Source organism: Phocoena sinus, chromosome 15 (assembly GCF_008692025.1).
Source record: "Phocoena sinus isolate mPhoSin1 chromosome 15, mPhoSin1.pri, whole genome shotgun sequence".
In the NCBI taxonomy this organism is placed as follows: domain Eukaryota; kingdom Metazoa; phylum Chordata; class Mammalia; order Artiodactyla; family Phocoenidae; genus Phocoena; species Phocoena sinus.
In genome coordinates this window covers 35541088-35561408 of record NC_045777.1, presented here as the reverse complement: position 1 = coordinate 35561408, position 20321 = coordinate 35541088, and the positions used below count along the sequence as shown (strand labels likewise).

General features: G+C 38.3%; 1 protein-coding gene across 1 annotated transcript in view; it reads right to left on the bottom strand.

The window, feature by feature from the left end:
* PLCB1 (phospholipase C beta 1) overlaps positions 1-20321 on the bottom strand; it is a 699731-nt gene that overhangs the window by 120650 nt on the left and 558760 nt on the right. Inside the window, 9 exon segments of the mRNA XM_032606422.1 lie at positions 685-839; positions 4497-4621; positions 6203-6287; positions 8581-8677; positions 10905-10972; positions 15464-15592; positions 15595-15640; positions 16899-16909; positions 16912-16982. Coding sequence (XP_032462313.1) covers positions 685-839; positions 4497-4621; positions 6203-6287; positions 8581-8677; positions 10905-10972; positions 15464-15592; positions 15595-15640; positions 16899-16909; positions 16912-16982 — 787 coding nt within the window.

Sequence of the window (20321 nt, the reverse complement as noted above, 5' to 3'; positions counted from 1 at the left end):
ATTTCCCATTCATAGTATTAAAAATGTTTTCTCACAACTAAAAAAAAATTGTATCTCCTGTAACATCAATTTCAAAGACTGCAGAAATCATTTGGAATTAATTTTTTGAGGGTCAGATGTATGCTTAATGACATGATTCTTGTATTTAATATCACTACTACGCATTTAATATCATTACTACGTGAATTACTCCCTGAATACTCTGATAGATTTTCAAAAGCCATGCTATGGTAACTTGAGAGCTTTTATTCAATATTTAACAATTTATTGAGAGAATACTTCTTCTCTAATTTTGCTCAGTTTGGCTATCTTCCTAGGACTAATGGGTGGGTGGGGGGCAAAGACCAGAAGATTTCTTCAGTATAAGTCAGTAATTTTCGTGGTAAATTTCACCATGGGATCTTTACACCAAAAGAAAGGACAAGCCATGGTGAATCTCACCAACTTGTTTTATTAATTTGGGGTCTGATTTTTATCCTATTAAAAGTGGGGCTTAGTCCGTTTACTTCATGCATGTAGCTTTTGAAAACTGCTAATTCAGATTTAGTCCTTGAAGAAAAAAATGTAAGAAAGAAGTGAAGACTTTCCTGGGAATTAAATTCTTCATGACTGAACTACTTTATACAAAATAGGTGATGTTGAAGACTTTTGCTGGGTACAATTGTGTGATAGGGTAGCACATACCTTAACAGATAAAGTGTTGGCCACGATCCCATCCACAATGCCTTCGGTGAATGGATCAAAGTGCTTGTCAGGTCTCCTCATGAATTCTGGCTTCAGTCTGTAGCCACTTTTCCCATTGTATTCATACATCCCCATGTTTATTTGCATAGCCAGGTCTGCATATCAAAAACACAAACTTTATTGTGACTGTATTTATACTTGGAGCAAGAAAGCAAGATTGTATTACAGTCCACTTTTGTTCCTCCTTTAAAAATAAAGATTTAATCGTTATAGAAACAGGAAATACAGACAAGAAAAAGAAATTGAGCCGTCATCTCCAAATCCAGAGGTAAACCACTACCAACAGGTTGGTATATATCCTGTTTTTCTAATTCAGATATATTTTGAAAATGCAGTATGTCCATTTCATTAAATATTCGTCTGCTTTAATTTTAACAACTGTATAAACTTCTTTTGAATACATATGTCTGAATACACGGTTTATAACAGCCTCCTCTCTTCCAAGTTTTTGTCATTACGTATAATGTTTTGATGAACATCGTTGTGATGAAATCTTTGAAGCCATCATTAACAATGTTCTTAGGAGTGAAATTTCTAGGTCAGAAAATATGCATATTGGAAAAGTTTTTTGATAATTCTTGCTAAGATGCCCTTCAGAAAGTTTAAATCACTTTAAACCTCCAATCCATGTTTTTGAGGATGGACTTCTTCATACTTCACCAACAGTGGTGACATTCTTCTTTTTTCAATTATAAGAAAGAAAAAAGATTTTCTTTTAAAATTTTTCATTTCTTTGATTATTTACTACCAGTATCTAATCACACACTGACTAGTTTCTAATGGACAAAGATTCCTGGTCAAAGTTTTGCTAAGACTCAGTCAATGTATGAAATAAATGTCTACGTTTGTTGCAATTGCTAGAGCTTAACAAACAAAAAAATACTTTAAAGTCATAAGGAATCTGGGAAACTGTCAATTTCCTCCATATTATCTGAGTCTATTTAGGTGGACAGTAAAGAAGAGATGGTAGAATCATTCCAATGTTCCATGTAACAAACCATTTTTAGAGCAGGGAAAATAAGTGAAATTTTATCTCTCATTTTTTAAAGTATTATGACTATGATACCAAAATTGGACAGAGTACCAAAAAAAGAAAATGATGGACTTATCATATTTAAAAAAAATAACTTTAAAAGTCTAAAAAATTAATTAGCAAAACATATGTTCTAAAAAATAATACACAAGCAAGTAGAATTTATCCTGGAAACAAAAGGATACTTACATATTAGGAGATATATTAATATAATTTATCACATTTCTCACAAAAGAAGAAATGAGCATACGATCATCCCAATAGATGTCAAAGAGACATTTAATAATATTCAACATAAATTCCTAAAACACTGTTGTCACTTAAGGCAAGTGTAGATTCCTTTAGTGTGTAAAAGACTAGCTGTCTCAAAGTCACAGCCGGCATCTACTCATTGGTATCACAATGTGAAATTCCTGTTAGTGTTAAGATGAAAAGGAAGTGCCCACTCTTAATACTATTATTTAATATTATTTTACAATGGTCAGTCCAAGGCACTAAGAAGGGGGAAAAAGTAGATGTGATTAAATTATTATAATTGTGTATATGAAAAAAACAATAAAATCTACTGGCAAAATAGGCTATTATGAGTTTAGGAAGATGATCATTTATAAAATACATTTATTTATAAAATAAATATACAAATATCAATATCCAGAAACAATCTGTGAAAAATGTAATGTTAAAAAAAGGATTTAATCTAAAGAAACTATACCTCTAATGAAGACAAGTGATTTTGTTGAGAAACTAGATATAATAATTTTCTGTGATTACAAAAACCCCTAAAAATTAGAAGTTGTCAGTTTTCTTCAGATGAATTTATAAATTTAATGGGATTTTAATCAAAATCTCATTTTTTTCCAGTGGGGGGGAGGGGAACATAACAATTAAACTAATATAAATTTAATGCGATTTTAATCAAAATCTCATTTTCTTTTCAGTGGGGGAGAAAATAACAAACTAAATTCACTTGGAAAAAGAATCCCACTGTCAAGGAAAGAAGAATTGAACGTTAATAGCCATGAAGAGTTTCCACTTCCACGTATTAAACCATATTATTAAATATTACAATAATAACAATAAGTTATTGGCTCCAGGAAGGTGAAAAATTTATTAATGGAGAAGACTATACATTGAAAAAATGTACCCAAATTAACAACTAAAAAGGTTACATCTAGGGGCTTCCCTAGTGGCGCAGTGGTTAAGAATCTACCTGCCAATGCAGGGGACACGGGTTGGAGGCCTGGTCCGGAAAGATCCCACATGCCACAGAGCAACTAAGCCCATGCACCACAACTACTGAGCCTGTGCTCTAAAGCCCACGAGCCACAACTACTGAAGCCCATGCTCCTAGGGCCCGTGCTCTGCAACAAGAGAAGCCACTGCAATGAGAAGCCCATGCACCGCAACGAAGAGTATCCCCCACTCTCCACAATTAGAGAAAGCCCGCAGGCAGCAATGAAGACCCAACGCAGCCAAAAATAAATAAATAAATAAATTTTTTAAAAATAAAAAGGCTACATCTAATAAATTGTAATTTCAGTTTGATCTCTTACTGAGATTATACATGAAAATTAAATTTGCATGGATGAAAGGGTTAAATTACAGATAAAAAAGAAACCATGAAAGAAATAGGAGTAAATATGGATGGATCATTGGGTGTGGAGCCTGTAATCATGACAGTAAACCAAGATTCCATAAAATAAAACATTAATCAACCTGATCTCATCTGTTTCACAAAATAAGGCAACATGACCTTTATATAAAAAGTACTGTTATAAATGAATAGAAAAATTGACAAGAGTCCTGAATAGTCAATTCATAAAAGCAGAAATGTAAAAATCAAAACACATACTTAAAATGTTCAACCTCAAAAATAATCAAAGGAATGAAATAAAAAACAAGGAGATATTTTTCTGAATTATTATTATTATTATTTAATTATAATACTTAACCAAGATCTCAAGTGAGAGGGAACAACTTATACATTGCTGATGGAGGAGAAATCTAGTGCAACATTTTTGATGAACAATTTGGCATTGTGCACAAAGGTTCTTAAAACTTTCACTTCTTTTAATTCTATTTCAGGAACTGTTCCAAAAGAACATTAGGAGATAGACTTGACAATTTATATTCAAGGCTGTTCTCAGGGCACTATTTATAGTAGGAAAAAAATACCCTAATGTTCAGTGATAGGAAATGGGTTTTAGTGAATTGTGAGATGTGCTTAATATACAGCTATTAAAATTCATGATTCTGTATCACATTTAAATATATATAAAGATATATATATATTTAAACAAGTTATTAAGTGAAAAAGCATGTATATGCATATGCAAAAAACTTACAGATTACAATGCCAAAAGTTAACAATGTTGAATTTCTGAGTGGTAACAGTCCTCGCAGTTTTATTCTTTTCTTTATAGTTTTTTTTTTACATTTTCTATAATAAATACATATTACTTTAAAAAGTATAAAAGTTTTTGTTTGAAAATAATGCAAAACAAGTAGAAATAAAGACTTGTTTATAAACCATTGAAGACAATTTCTCAATTTTCAACATTCACTTTTTTTTGCAATGATATTTCCTTTATGAAAATGTGCTTTTGTTTGTTTTTTCAGTCAAGTCTGGCAGTTTTTTTCTCCTTGGGAATGGTTATAAAGCCACGAGGAAATGTGCCTTTATAATAGAAAGGAAATGAACATTAATTGTGCTACTTACCCACTGTTTGGAAATTAAGTGCAACCATTTGGCAGCCTGCATTCCAGAAGAGCTGGGGCATGTAGTTGGATGAATCCACACGTGTTCCTTTTGGATATATCCTGCTAAGCTGCATTTTGTTATATCTGGACCATCATGTTAAGTAGTGAATACAATTATAAAAAGAATTAGCCAATAATATTAGCTGAGAAGCTGCCTCCCATCTTTCTCCATTGGGGAAATAAATTAAAGATTGATGATCTCACTGGGCTGGTGGGTGAAATAGGTAAAAAGCTTTCTGAACAAACTGAATAAATGTGCTTTTATAATAGAAATGTAGCATCACCTTTGCAGAGCCCTGTGGGTAAAAACTAATGAGGTGCAAAGATGGTTGAGTCAATGTGATTTTGTGGAGATTATGAAGGACTGGCTTAGCAATTAAGGACACATGAGGAAGTCCAAGCATAGCAAGTCACGTGACAGGTTGATATTGTGCTTGGCAGAAGCAGATATCATGAACTGTACGGCTATTTTTGAAATGCTCTCTGCTCATTTTCTTAACCTTCTCAGGGAATGCTATTGGCCAAGACTGTGGTACTCTTTATGATTGATAACAAGGTAAATATAGCACAGAAGGTTTTGACCTTGTCTCATATTTTTGTTCCTACCATCATCAGTTTTCCATCCTGAGAACCTTTTAGTTATTGAAGGATGCTATGTCTTTAAAACACAACTATTTCTATTACCAAGTTTGGTAGAGGTTAGCTCAGGTTCTGAGCTCGGCAGGGGAGTTAGGCCAAATAGAGTTTGAAACTTAAATTCTGGAACTTGTTAGCTGTATGATTCAGGACAAGTTATTTCCCTTTTCTGTGCTCCAGTTTCCTCATCTATAAAAGATGTGAATTCCTATATTATACGGCTATTGTAAGGAGTAAATAAGACATATAACAAAAGGTCTATCACATAGTTAGTACTTGATGAATACTAATGATCATGATATACTGTCACTTTGCTTATGGAGTTTACACTTGTTTCCTCTATTGTTGATGAGTTTTAAAGGTGACTTTTTTATTATAGGACTTTCATGAAATTGGGTTGTTTGGGACATTTAATATTTGCTTTATGAAAAAATTTTAAAGATCTGTGTCATTTCATTTTGATTCAGGGATAAAGTTAAAAATTTTTGGTTGTCAGGAGTATCAAATAAAGCCATTATTAGTAATTTATATTATCATCATCATCCCAACTATTTTTCAATTGGACATCTATTACATGTAAGGATGTGAGACACCAAAAACATGTCTATATTATATACATATAATATATACACTTTATACCTATCATATTTTACATATGCATAAAGCATACACACACATTTTACATATGTTGTCCATAACCCAACAGCAAGCCATAAAGCTGTTATCATCATTTCTGTTTTACAGGTGAGAAAACTCAGAAGGATTATGCAAATTACCAAGGGATAAAGAGGTTGGTGTTCTGAAGGTATCCTGGAAATCTGGGCTTCCTCTACTCCAAGGCCAGTTCTCTTTTCCACATGCCAGACTATCCCATTCACCATTACATATGAAACCTGAAACTATTTATTGCCCAGGTGACAGACTTAAGCCATCTTACGCACCTTTCTCCTTTATTAAAGACAAAAAATTAAACAAATAGCACGACTTCACTCTTGCCGATTCAGCAGATGTCCGTCAAATCAAGGATACTCTACAAATTCCACTGGAGACTTTGTAAGTTGCTCAAGTCCTTTGGTTTCCACAAAGGAAGACATTTCGAAGCTTCTGTTTCTTTCTGAGTTAACAACAACAACAACAAAAAGTGAGAAATAAAATTCAATATTATAAATGATAGCATATAAAATGTAGGCAAATGTTCTGTGAAGTTGATGGCAAAGAATCCTCAAATAACTTTTATATTTAATGTTGTTTTCAGTGGACTATTTACCTGTAACAAAAGTCAAGTCTTAGTTTTGTCTCTTCTAATATTTGCTACCTGGGTCAGGTGTTGGGCAAGTTAGGGACCTGGTGGCGTTAGGGTGGGAAAATGAATTTTAGACTTGGAGAGTGTGGCCAGGAAAGCTGTTTTGTCAAAAGAGCAGGGGCCCTGTGGGAATCTGTTGCTCTAAATCCATTCAGATTGCTTTCTGGAAGCCATCACTGAGAATTAACAATACAGACCGTGTGTACATTCCTGCTAGATGCTGACTCTCTTTTATACCCACACTGTCATTGCCTCACGTTTGTAGAGACCCTTTAGAAACTACTAATTTGACATAAGAATTTTGTTATTTTAAAGCAGAAGGACCCTTGGACATTTTTCAGTCTGATGGCCTCATTTTCAGATTAGATGACAGAGGCTGTAGAGGTGAATGTACTAGAGGGCTCAATATTCTTGGACACAGAGAAACATCTTGAAAGTGAAAGCTAAGCTTCTAATTAGAGTGAGAGAAACCAAACAAAGTTATCTTAGTTTAGAAAGACTAAGAGTCAAACAGCTTCTCTGTCTTCTTCCCAACTAGAAAGAAATCACACTGTTACATACAGACTGAGATGTGTTATCTGGAGCTTGGTGATTTAAACTGAGTTACCTTGAAGCTTCTTTCCTCTTTGATGCCCACTTTCCATAATTAAAGCCTCATTCTTCTTCCTAGTCATTCCCAGATTTCTCCTTTATCCACCTCGTCACCTTCCCCAATTTAATTGACTCTAAAGGAAACCTTTACTTCTCTTATTTTGGTCCATCAAAATTCTACTTTCATATGACTATCTTAAGCGTGACTGCTAATTAAAATTAAGTCAATTTAATAGGTTCTTTGTGAAATATGTGCAGTGTTCTTTTGAAAAAAGTGAGAAAATGATATAAAACACAGGGAGAAAAGTACTTGTTTGTAAATCTTTGGCTGGTGATATTGTCACCAGGTTCTTAAGGACCTAAATGTATCAGCCCCTTCTCAGTTTAGCTACTTGCCTGGGAGCTTTTGACTCATGAATTAGGAAAACTCGTTTTACAGCCAAAGGAAGTTATAGTAATATAAAAATAACTACTTTATAGTATGCTTCACATTGAACAGCTTGTAGTAAGAAGCACCAGTAATTACAACATCAAACAAACTGTTGAAATCTTTATGTATAAATCTTATTGGAAGTTAAATTCTTTGTTGTAGAGATCTAGATACCATATGTTATTTAAGTTAAGACTCTTTGGGCAAAATTATACAATTATACATAAGTGTGTTAATGTAGAGGCTTAGAGTTTGGTATATTTATAAAACTCTCCTTTATAAGAGGCTGCTGTGTTTAAGAAAAAAAATCAGCTTTTAAGAGCATATGCTTATAAAAGTAGCTAAACTGTCCTATTACATTACTATTAACCTAATAGTATTTTACAGTTCATGCAAACACAAAGGGCAATTTGATAAAAGGGCTCCTTTCTCTAGTATGAGGAGAGATAATGTACATATATAATTTGCATGCAGTAAGGATGGGTAGTTGGATGAGCGGAAAACACCAAGTAATGTGCAGTTAATGATATATTCTCCTAAATATATAAAACATAGGCTGAACAAATGGAATGTGGATGAACTGGTTGATTTGGTTTTATTTCTATTCAATATTGAGACTGATCAAGTCTCTGATTGCTTCCTTTTGAGGGGATGGTTAAATAGTTTATTTCAACACTGTCATTTATATAATTGATGGAATGCCCATGTGGTCACAAACGAAAAATAATGTAAAATACTCAGTCAGCTGTACTCTGGTCTAATATCTTTTAGATAACCACGTATGGCCTGTAGCTCTATTAAGAAGTTTGGGAAAACATAACATGGAATACTTTCTCATATGGTTATATATATATATATATATATGTAATATACTTACATATAGTTATATATATTTATTTAGATATATAAAAAACAGATAGTAAATTCACACATATACTCAAGACTTCATAGAATAGTTCTAATAAGGGTCGCATTTTTTGGTCTAATAACCTTGTGTTTAAAATATACTTATCAAGAAAAAAAATATATATATATATACTTATCATATGCTACATTAGGGGGTTTTCTCCAGGGAAAACTTACTTTTTGAAATTTCGAATGACTCGAACTTGACTGGCTGAATATAGTTCACCAGATTAGACATCTCTTCTGTGGCCATGGCCTCGCTCCCAGCAGTCCCCTGGAAGCAGGAGTAAAAATAACGTTCCCAGAGTCAGCATTATGTTTTCCCAGGGCAATGATCAAATGACCCAAGAGAGCAGAAGATTATCACGCCTCTTCTGAAAACGGTTATCGCCAACAGAAAATGGATTACGGGAGAAAGGAAAAGCAACACCTCACGTTACACAGTGCGGGATGGGAGGAGGGAGGTTTAGGGGCAGCTCCCGGGGCACTCTGGGACCAGCGGTATCAGCACCACCTGAGAGCTTGTGAGAGATGCAGCCTCTCAGCCCCCTGAGCGCAGGCCTCCTGAACCAGAATCTGCATTTTACTGAGGTGATTCAAATGCACAGCAAAGTTTAAGAAGCCCTGAGCTGTGTCTCATCTGCCAAAGCAGGGAGTCCACAGGTGATGTCTGAAGTTACATATCAAGAATTCACTGTACAACATGAAAGTGAGTATGTAGGTGACCACTGGCTGAATCACGAACTGTTATAAAAAAAGGTTGCTGGTGGAAGTGGGTGGGGATGGGTAAACGTATATGGCTTTTTTTTTACAAACTTTCCTCTGTCCCTCCCTTTCTGGCTCCTGGGCACCTATTAGGCAAGCAGCCCAAAACAGTGTAGGTCAGTAGCTCAGGGTCTAGAGCCAGACTGTCTAATTTTAAATCCCAAGCCCACCACTTAGAAACTGTGCATTCTTGGGCAAGTCACTTAACTGTTCTGTGCCTCAGCTTGCTCACCTGTAAAATTATGATAAAATCAGTCCCAACAGCATATAGGGTTTTTGTGATTATTAAATGAATTAATTTATGTGAAAGCTCAGAACGGTATCTGGCACATAGTAAAACCTGGTGTTACTTTAGCTACTATTATGTATTACATACCACTTTGATAAAGTATTTAATAAAGAAGAAAGCCAATATTGCAGTATTCGTGTGGACAGACCTCTGTAGGCTGATCTAATATTTTCTCCCATTTTTAGAAGAGAAAATACATGGAGACATGGTTTCTTTTGAAAACTTCTGTAGCAATATTAAGGTTAAATGTGAATTGGGAAATATTCATTTGCAAATGGCCATCCAGGTAGTAAGACAGTTTTAAAATGATCAAAAATCACTGACAAAAAGTTTACACAATTGAAATAATTCTGGAAAAACTACTCTGTAACAGTTTTCCTTCTGGATATTGAGTTGAAATTTAGTGGGGAAACATAATTAATCAAAAATTTAGACTCTATTAAAGGAAATAATTATAAGAGGAAGAACATTATGTGAGAACAGCTTATTATTTGTTATTTATCTGTATTAACTAAAATGTAAAGATACAAATACTGAGACAGATACTTTCCAATATATTTGAAAGCAGATCCAGTTTAAACTTTTTGAACAAGACTAAAACAAAGTTTTAAAATTCCAATTGACCTATCCTTGATTTGTTTCTGGATTCTGTGCAATGAATATTTCTGAGCTGATGAAGTTATTTGGGAAGCTTGAGCTTCTGTCAGTAGATAACTGCTAGTGGTGTTAAAATTACAATGGGGAATTCCCTGGCAGTCCAGTGGTTAGGACTCTGCACTTCCACTGCCGGAGACCTGGGTTCAATCCCTGGTGGGGGAACTAAGACCCCATAAGCCAAAAAAGGGTCAAAATTATAACAACGAAATTAATGTCATGTTTATAAACATTTCTCCAAACCTCATGTCTTCTCTGGATTCTGGACCATTGACAATCCATTTAATTGCCTCAAAAATTGAAGCGGGCAGTTGGAGGTCACAAATTTTTTTTTTTTTTTTTTTTGCGGTACGCGGGTCTCTTACTGTTGTGGCCTCTCCTGTTGCGGAGCACGGGCTCCGGACGCGCAAGCTCAGTGGCCATGGCTCACGGGCCTAGCCGCTCCGCAGCATGTGGGATCTTCCCGGACCGGGGCACGAACCCCTATCCCCTGCATTGGCAGGCGGACTCTCAACCACTGCGCCACCAGGGAAGCCCGAGGCCACAAATTTTGAATTCATTCTCAACATACCACATTTGATGGAAGGCAGCCTCAGCAACACTGTTCCTTATAGAGAATTTTGCTTAATGCAATGCTTGTTCCTCTAGCGACCAGTTTGCATCTTCAGTTTTCAAACTCTTTTCACCACTAGATGGCGGAAAGCGATCAGGAACTACAATCCAGAGGGAGCAGTCTGGACGGGCAAGTTAGCTGAAAGCTTCTGTGACCAGAAATCAAGCCCTAGAAACCTACCTCATCCATCGAGGACTTTTTACAGTCATCCTCATCGTCATCATCGTCACTCTCCGTATCAGCTTCTCCTGTCAAATTTTAATAACAGATCATGAAGTAAATAAGCATTTACAGGTTCGAAGCACATGTGACATGTGCATTATCCAAAACTTCCTTGGAAGTTGGCCTTTCACCGTTCTGAAGTTATTCTTTTGGTTTTTTAAATTTTATTAATTATACAGAATTATACTGACATTTTGAATATGGATTTAGTTTTCTAAATTTGATTTGTGAATACCATTTGAAATTTCCAAGCTCTATAAAAGACGCTTGTCTTTACATTTTTATTTATATGTTTTACAAAACATATGGCATCTTATACAGTTAGCTCTCTGGTGCACATATCCTATTTTGATGTATACATTCTATTTTAGTGTCTCCATGACCCTAAAACAGATAAACTATCACTTTACCACCTTTCCCTCTTCTTCCTGGTCCTGACTCTTCTGTGTGATGCTTGGCCAGAGCTCAGTGACCTTGTAGCTATTTTTCCAAGGCCAGAGAGGACATCACAGAAGTCGAGGTAGAGGACAAGAGCTGGGACAGGAATGGAGGCTATAGTAGCACACTTGATTCTACAAAACTGTAAGGTACCACCTGTATCCTGTGATTTGCCTGCAGGCTTAGTTGATGGAGGCATTATTGTCTAAACAATGCACATATCTTTAAAAATGGAGATATTCTGTTTAAGACGGCAGGATAAAATGGGTGAACTCTTAACATAATTATGCATGTAAATCTACCTTGGTCAGTTATAATGCAGCTTCACATGTAGTCAATATACAGTCATTTCAATAGATTGTTTTTCTCTCCAAAGTTTAGGTGGATGATTCCACCAGCTTAAATAGTCACATTGGTATGAGGCATTACATTCTTCCCAGCTCTGGGATTCAGTCAGACCCAGTAATATCACTTATGTAAAAAGATTTTCAAGTATAAAGTAAAGAAAGCATACTTTTAAATTGTTTGATTTGACTTCTGTCAGGGTCCATACAATGCAATAGGATAATAAGTCCAGAAGATGGCAATATTAGTTCAACAATGAGGCAACTAACACGGGCCAGTACCTCCCCTCCCTGCCTTCTATAAATTAGTTGCCCTGCGCAATCTCTATCAATGACACTGCCCACAGCACTACCTCCAAGAAGCTTATAAATGTTTTCATTTGGCTGACAAAGTTCAATCGATTACTAATGATAGCAGTTAGCATTAGGGAAGTAACCGTCAGAGGGAAAAGATGTCTGGGACCAACATGGCTTATTATTTTCAGCTTGTTTATTAAAGAAAGCCACATACAACTGTTTTATGATGTTAATTAATATTGTGTTAGTTAATAAGGGGAATCAATTCCACTTTGAAAAGAAAACATAGCTTATCCTATTAGAGACATTCTTTTAGGAGGTTGACACAAAACTTTTTAGAGTCAAATTTGTTGCCTCAAGTTTTTGTAACTATTTATCATTTTTTTTAATTAGAGAAGGGGTTCTTTTTATTGAGTAATTTAAGAAGTTTGGCAGGACAGTTCTTCATGTTCCATTAACAACACACCAGAATTTCAAGTAATCAGGCCATCCTCTAGTTTATGTGGGAAGGAAAGAATTTGTTATTCTTTGCTCTATGAGCAGGGACCTGATTTCTCCCTTATAAGTGTCTGGAGGAATCTTGTTGAAAAAAAAAAAAAAAATATATATATATATATATATATATATATATATATATATATATATCCTAGTTCTTTAAGACAAGTGTACAGGCAAACGACTGGATCTCTTGGGGGAAGATCTGGCCAACAGGCCCCATGATAAGTAGATTAGCTTTGATATAAGAAACATGTTTTTCAAGTTATTTGAGTTTCCAATACTGAAAACATCTACAAACCAAATGGTAAATTAGCAGTGCTGTTTATTCAGGGCCCTACCTACATATTTAAATGTCCAAAAATTTCCATCGAAATAAATGAAAATTGCACAACAGAGTATGGGGCTAGCTTAGGAAATCTACCAAATTAGTAACAGATTGCTGCTCTTTCTCTGAACTAAGCAATAATATTCACTGCCTGTTAAAAATTGTTATTTGTGTTATGCATCCAGTTAATAAGAGGGAAGAGAACTGGGGAAGGCAGATGGTAAAACGACAAGCTCCCACATGCAAAGGAAGATACAATTTACTCGCTAACACTCAAGAGATAGAATCGTGCTGAGAAATAGGTGGCCTGTTAGTGACTTTTCGTTCCAAAACTTCAAAAAGAACATTCTCACTGAGAACAAAAGTTATTTTTGAGAAAAGAATCAGAATTGTGTAATAACGTTTGAAACACACATTTTAAAACTACCAAAAAAAAAAAAAATCTTTCAAGGAATCACATAACGTCTGTGGACAAGGATGTTAATCTAAACAATAAAAGTAATTCCCTGGTGATGCAGTGGTTAAGAATCCGTCTGCCAATGCAAGGGACATGGGTTCGAGCCCTGGTCCCGGAAAATCCCACATGCCACAGAGCAACTAAGCCCGTGCGCCGCAACTACTGAGCCTGTGCTCTAGAGCCCGCAAGCCACAACTACTGAGCCCATGAGCCACAACTACTGAAGCCTGGGAGCCTAGAGTCCATGCTCCGCAACAAGAGAAGCCACCGCAATGAGAAGCTCGCGCACCGCAACTAACAGTAGCCCCCGCTCACCACAACTAGAGAAAGCCCATGTGCGGCAACGAAGACCCAACGCAGCTGTGGGGGGGGGGGGGCGGGGGGCGGGGAGAAAAAAGTAATTGGTAACTGTAATGGAAAAATACAGGAAAAGATAAATCAGAGTCTTGGCCAACCTTTTTTTTTCTGATTGCCGTAGAGTTTATATTTTAATTTTTAAAAATTATTTTTAAACCTTTTAATTGACATGTGATAAGTATACAGAAAAGTACACATACCATACGTGTACAGTGCCTTAACATACCAAACAGACCTTAAGAAACAGTACCCAGATCAAGAAACAAAATGTAACTGTGTCCAGAAGCCTCCTTGGGTTCCTTTTAGTCACTTTTTCACCAGGGGTAACCATCTCCTGACCTCTAATAGTGCAGGTTAGTCCTGCTGTTTTGGTACTTTATATGGATGGAATCAGACAGTGGATACTTATCTTTTGCATTTGACTTCTTTACTCAACATTATGCTTCTAAAACGAGATCCATCCATATTGTTGTATGCACTGTAGATCATTATTGCTACATATTATTCCATGGGGTGAATATAGCACATGTATTTATCTGTTGATGGGCTATTCTGAATAGTGCTGCTTTAAGCAATTCTTCACCAATGTCTCTTGGTGAACATCTACATGCATTTCTGTTGGGTATACACCTAGGAATAGAATTCTCTGGGGCAGAGGGGGTTCATATGCATATGTTCAGCTTAGCTTCTGTAGATGCTGCCAAACAGTTTTCCAAAATGATTATTCCAAGGTTAGCTAAACTTTTTATTGAAGAACTTTCTAGATTTAAGCTTAAAGTTTCCTTTACTTGTTCACCCTCCAGTCAGGGTGAACATATCTGCAATGCACTTTTAAGATTGCCAAGACTCTGACTAGAGTTGGAAAAGAACTTAGACTAAATGACAAATAATTCAAAGGAAATGCGTGACCACTCTGAATTCTTTTCTCATCAATCACAAAAATCTATTTCAACTTAAATCTAAACCAAAAATTAGTGACAGTAAATATCACCTAGTAGCTTTGATAGATAATTCAAGTAACTTTACCATTTCACATTTTTAAAGAGCTCTGTAGAATATGGATAAGTTGAATGGCCCAGAACTCTTCAGCACATCATCAATGAGAATCCATTTGATGAACATCTTGTGTCCAGACCTGTAGTTAGTGTCAAGGGATCCCTGCCCTTGAGAAGTTTAAAATAACATGGTCACTACAAAGATCATTTGGCTTATGTGGTAGCCAGAAATTATGGCCTCCCCCAAAATGCCCATGTCCTATGAATATCTCCTGTGTCCTGTGAATACATTGCAAGAGGGAATTTGCAGATGAGATTAAGTTAAGGACCTTGAAATGCAAGAGATTACTCTAGATTATCTGGATGGGTCCAATGGAAAGACATGAGTTCAGAAAAGCAGAGGACCTTTTCCAGCCGTGGTCCAAGGGAAATGTGATGACAGAAGAAGTGAGATGGGACATTCCTGGCTTTGAAGCTGGAGGAAGGGGTCCACAAGCCAATGAATGTGGCCTCTAGGAGCTGGAAATGCAGGGAATAATATTGCCTAGAGCCTCCAGAAAGGAAAGCAGCCCTGCTGACACCTGGAGTTTAGCCCAGTGAGGCCATGTGGGCCTTCTGTCCTGCAGAACTGGGTGTTCATATGTTTGTGTAGCTTTAAGCCTCCAGGTTTATAACAGAAGTCAAAAAAACAACACGCTCTAAAACTGTGCCAGGTAGAAATGTTAAAAGTCCTTCTAAGTTAATTCCAGGGCAGTAATTCTTAAGTCCATACATAATAGGGGAATGAGAGCCCGCCAGCCCCTCACCAGCTCCTGGGGACGAGGGCTCAAACACACTGGAGGAGTCGCTGTACGTGTTGGAGGTCTGTTCTGAGAGCTTCTTTTTGCCACTTCCTTCTGACGATTTGTGGGATTTCTTCTTATTTTTCACCAAATTTTGTACATTAAGTCCACAGGGCTTGGAAGAGGAACTCCAGATTCCAGCTAATGGAAAGAAAAGACATATTTTTTAAAAACACTGTCCCTTCCTTTCAAGTTCCTTCCCCAAAACAAACTCCCAGGACTGCATTAGATACCAAGGGCTTCTAGATTATTCTTTACTACCTCAACACAGCTCATTAAGCTGCTCTAAGGGTGTCTTATGTAGGGGCTAGCTCATAGCTCTTGCTTTTTTCACATGTAAGGTATATTTTAATTACTGTACTGTAATTATTTGTCCATGAGAAATCTACATGAATAACACCACAGAAATGTACTGGGTGATTTGGCATGTTAACCCAAAGTTTCATGAGTTTTCTGATGGACCCTCTGAATCCAACCATCGTGATTTAGGACAGATAGGATGGCCTTGTCTTGGATTTTCAAAGGATGGAAGCCAGTTAGAGTGTGGCATCTGCCAGGAGGATGGTAAAGACAGGCAGGCGTTTCCAGGCAAGCCCTTAGAATCAACTTTTCATATGCAGTTTGCAAACAGCAAAATCCTCATCCTGGCACGAGGTAGTTAAGTTAAGTTTCTGGTGTGTCCAGCTTGTACATCTATGGGAAAATCAATTTCCCTTGAGAAGGTTATTATATATTGTAACAGACAGAATGTATGCAAGTCCCCAAACAGGTTATTTTTAGAAATCTATGAACTCCTGTAAGCAGGCCCTCTATTCTTCACTTGCAACCAGTCCGGGGACTGGTATGAAATCATGCAAGGATGTGTGGAGACTGGGAAAGGGTTGAAGACAGAAGAGGCTACTTGACGATCTTTCTGCTGCTTTCCTTCCCAAAGCAAGGATTGTTACCACGGCAATAGGAGGTCCAGATTCTGCTGGGAGAGTGCAAGGAAGTGAGGGGGTGGCCAGCAGGGATAGGCTGGAATGTCATTGTGCCACCTTCAATGTCCCATTTGCTGACCCCATTTCTTTCAAAGGGGGTGTGATGAGGTTCCCTGGGAGGTGGCCAGAGCCTGTCCCTTGGGACTCCCTCTGTGGCTGATTGTGGTTGTGGGAATTCTGCAGTCCTGACTGGCTCACATCGGGGGGTGAGGGAAGGGAGAAAGCTGTTGGGCAGAGGAAGAGGACAGATGCAGGTCTGTCCCCCCTCAGGAGGTCCCTGCCGGCCTCCACTGGTCAGAGGGCTCATTGTCAACTCATACCAAGAAACATAAACATGGAAAGGATGTAGGAAGTCTCTCCCTAATCCAATCATAAAGAAGGTGTGCGTTCCTTTGGGATGAGCATCAAAAACTGCTTACTGGGTACTTTCCAGGGGCTCCATGAGAAGGGCGTCCCCGAAGATCAGTCGGCAATACTCTGCCATCTTGGCCTGCTGCTTTGGGCTGAGGGGAGAGAGAAGGAAAGCAAGCAAATAAGAAGGTTATTCAAAGAGGCCGGACAGGATGACTTTGTGTTATCAATTACAGAGAGAGGTCATTTCCTCCTCCTACCTGTCAGGATTGTTTTCATTATTCTAAATCCCTGTTTACAATTCTGACTTGTGTGGATTTGAATGCCACACACAGGTGGGCAGGGGAGGCTCTTCACAAAGCTGAGCGGCATGGACATAGATGGAGAGGACAGAAGGTCACCTGCCTGTCACTGGATGTTTGAATGTCGCAGTTACAGACTCAGTCCCTTTTGCTTAAGTTCCTGATTCTAAGTCAAATGCCAGATACTTGGCGGGTGGAACTCATTCAACTCTACGTGAATTCTTGGGTGAAATTTGTCTAATGAACAGAGCTGCACTGCAAAGAAGTGTTTACAAGGAAGTGAGGGAAGAGAGGAGAGGGATCTGGACAGAGAGAGGGAGAGAGAATCTCAAAATGCAGAAGAGAAAAGGCTGACAGGCAGAAGTATGTCCACTTGGGAGGGGGCCCTGGAGGAAAGACAAGAGAAGCAGGCACCTTGGGGAAGGGTGTCTGTAGCCCTTTTGTGCACTAGAGGGAAGCAAAGGTGGTGTTAGCCTGATGAGGTGCCAGTAGGAACCTGGTTTCATTGGAAAAGGTTGGAGCTGCTGGGTTCACTGAGCTGAGCTCCAGGCTATCAACCACTCGGGATCTATAAAATGCAGAGGAAAGTAATTGTTCTTGGAAAGGGGCAGAGGATGCTGAGAAGATGAAGTGAAATAATAGATGAAAACACTTTGAAATGTAAGATGATTGATCCTAGAGATGCAAGGCAGCCTCCGCCAGCTAGACCAGACAAACGAGGGTCCGTTCACATGTAAACACAGTTGATGTGAGGGAACATCCTTACTCTTTCAAAACTCCTGCTTCCCTTGACCTTTTAAAAAAGCAATTCTCATTCTGTAGGATGTTAAATATCATTATAAAGGTATCCAATTCCATCGGGTTTTATGGACTGTGACTTTGACCTATAGGCTGTCGGACTTGATTTCCAATAGTTGTCTTTATGTGCTGCAATGTTAATACGTTTTAGCAGAACTGGGGCTGTAGTAAGAATAGGTAAGTGATAAAAATCCTTCTTAACTACAATTCAAATCGATTATAAAATGTGATTCTTATTTTCATTCCTTCTACCATGACTGTTAAACCTGGATCGTGAACAGTTTTTTCATGGGAAGGGAGATGCTTTGGGGGTTCATATCATACTGCGATGGTCCACAGGGAAAAGCACTCTTTATATCACCCTTTTAAAAAAACATATATTTGGGGGATCAGATGAATTCTCTGGGCTTCAAATATGAGCCCAAGGTCACCGCTTTCTTGGAACCGCAAGGGGAGAGGCAAAGGAAAGATTCAGAGAAGACCTACATGACAAATTCCCAAATTCTCATCATGCCTTTTTTGACCTGTAAGAGATTTTGCTGGGCAGCTCATGTAGCTCTCAGAATATCCTGCAGCTTTCTCCAGCAGTATCACCGAGGGAGGAAAACCTACCAATTGGAGAACTGATCCTGGAAAGCACTGGGGCTGGTTGTTTAGGGATGACGTGTTATAGTTAGGGAACAAGCAGAAAAGTGACTGATTTAGCAGAGCAGCCTTGGGCATCCACAATTCAGACACCCTTGCTCAACAGACAGCTGGCCCTGGGGCTCCACCAAGCCAGCGAGCTCTGTGTCTGTAGCTGAGACAAATCCATTTGTGCTGGACCTACACTTTCCAGGTTGCACAAAAGAAATTGTCCAACCCTCCCATTTCACTTTCATGGAATGATGCTATTAAATAGAGCTTTGTTTGCTATTCCAAGTGTGGTCCATAGACCAGCAGCATCCACAGGGCCTGGAGCTGGTTAGAAATGCAGATTCAAGGCCTCCTAGGAAGGCAGGCAAATTGAGTAGAAATCTCTGGGGAAGCAGGGCTCAGGGGTCTTAAGAAGCCCTCTGGGGGATTCTCATGCACACTCAAGTTCGAGAACCACTGTGATGGATGAACCAAGTCACCAGGTGCTTAAGTAAATGACACTTTTCTTGAGGGCTGGAACTTGAGAGCCGCAACTTCCTTTGAACAGAGGCCTGGAGGGAAAAGGAAGGATTGTACCCCAACACCCTGCTTTCAGGACTTCTAGTGGAGCATAGGCTCACCAGTAGAGGGATTCCTGGGTGGTGTTCCAGGTGTCCCTAAGCAGGTGAAAGGCAGAGTCCTCTGTCCTCTGTCAAGCTGTCCCCAAATCAGGCCCTGAAAGATTTTGCTGGAGCAAAATCTTACTCGATTCCACTAAAGAATCACCTGGGCTGTTAATGCTGCAGGTGGCAGGGCCCTGTGCCCAATCCCCTGATACACTGAGCTGGGAGCAGAGCCCTGGAACCTGCATTTGTAACAAGCCTGCAACTAATTCTGAGGCAGGTGGTTAATGGACTACGGTGTTTACAACTGTGCTCTGACACTTCACCAAACCACCTAGGGTCTTAAGAAAATGAAGATTCCAAGGCAAAGTTTGAGATGGAGATCGAGACTGCATTTCTAACAAGCTTCCCGACACGCAGATGCTGCTGGTCGATGGATCAATGTCACTTTGAAGAGCAAGCATCTGTGTCTGACCTAGACTTCTAAAAACCTGCTTAAGCATCCACCGAGTTGGAGAGAACAAGAGGCAGGTGTCCAAGGAGAAAGGAAAATGTGCTATTTGATAATAAGGCTTTTCGTGTTCTCCACAAACATACATGCCCACCTGACAGGGAACTGAATCAGAGCAGAGAGAAAACTGAATAGAAAAAGTCAGAGGAAAACAAAACAACTTTAATTGTGGGGTCAGAACTGCAGAAACAAGACATTGCATTGGCCACGAGAGAGCAAAAAAAAATCCTGAAGCATTTGGAACATCAACATCAGCTACCATGGAGATGAAGCGAGAGGAAAATATTCACAAATACGTTTTGAGCTTCAGGCCACAGCAGACCCATCCGGTCACATTTAAACACCTGGCAAAGTGATCAGTTTTCTGACCAAGGAACAGGCCCACATCTTCCAAGTTGAACTAAACCAACCTCCTTCTCTATAGATGAGGGATCTACAACTCACGGCTATTAAGGAACTTGTCCAAAATCTCACATTCTCGGTGGCTGAACCAGAGCTAGTGGTTTCTGCACTTGAATTCAGTGGAGAAGTCCTTTAGTGAAAATGCTAGTTCACAAACTAGGTGGCCCATCAGTTAACTAGGACTTTAAAAAAATTTTATTTGCAGAAATTCAAATAAGGTATGCGGGTGAAGCTCGGGAA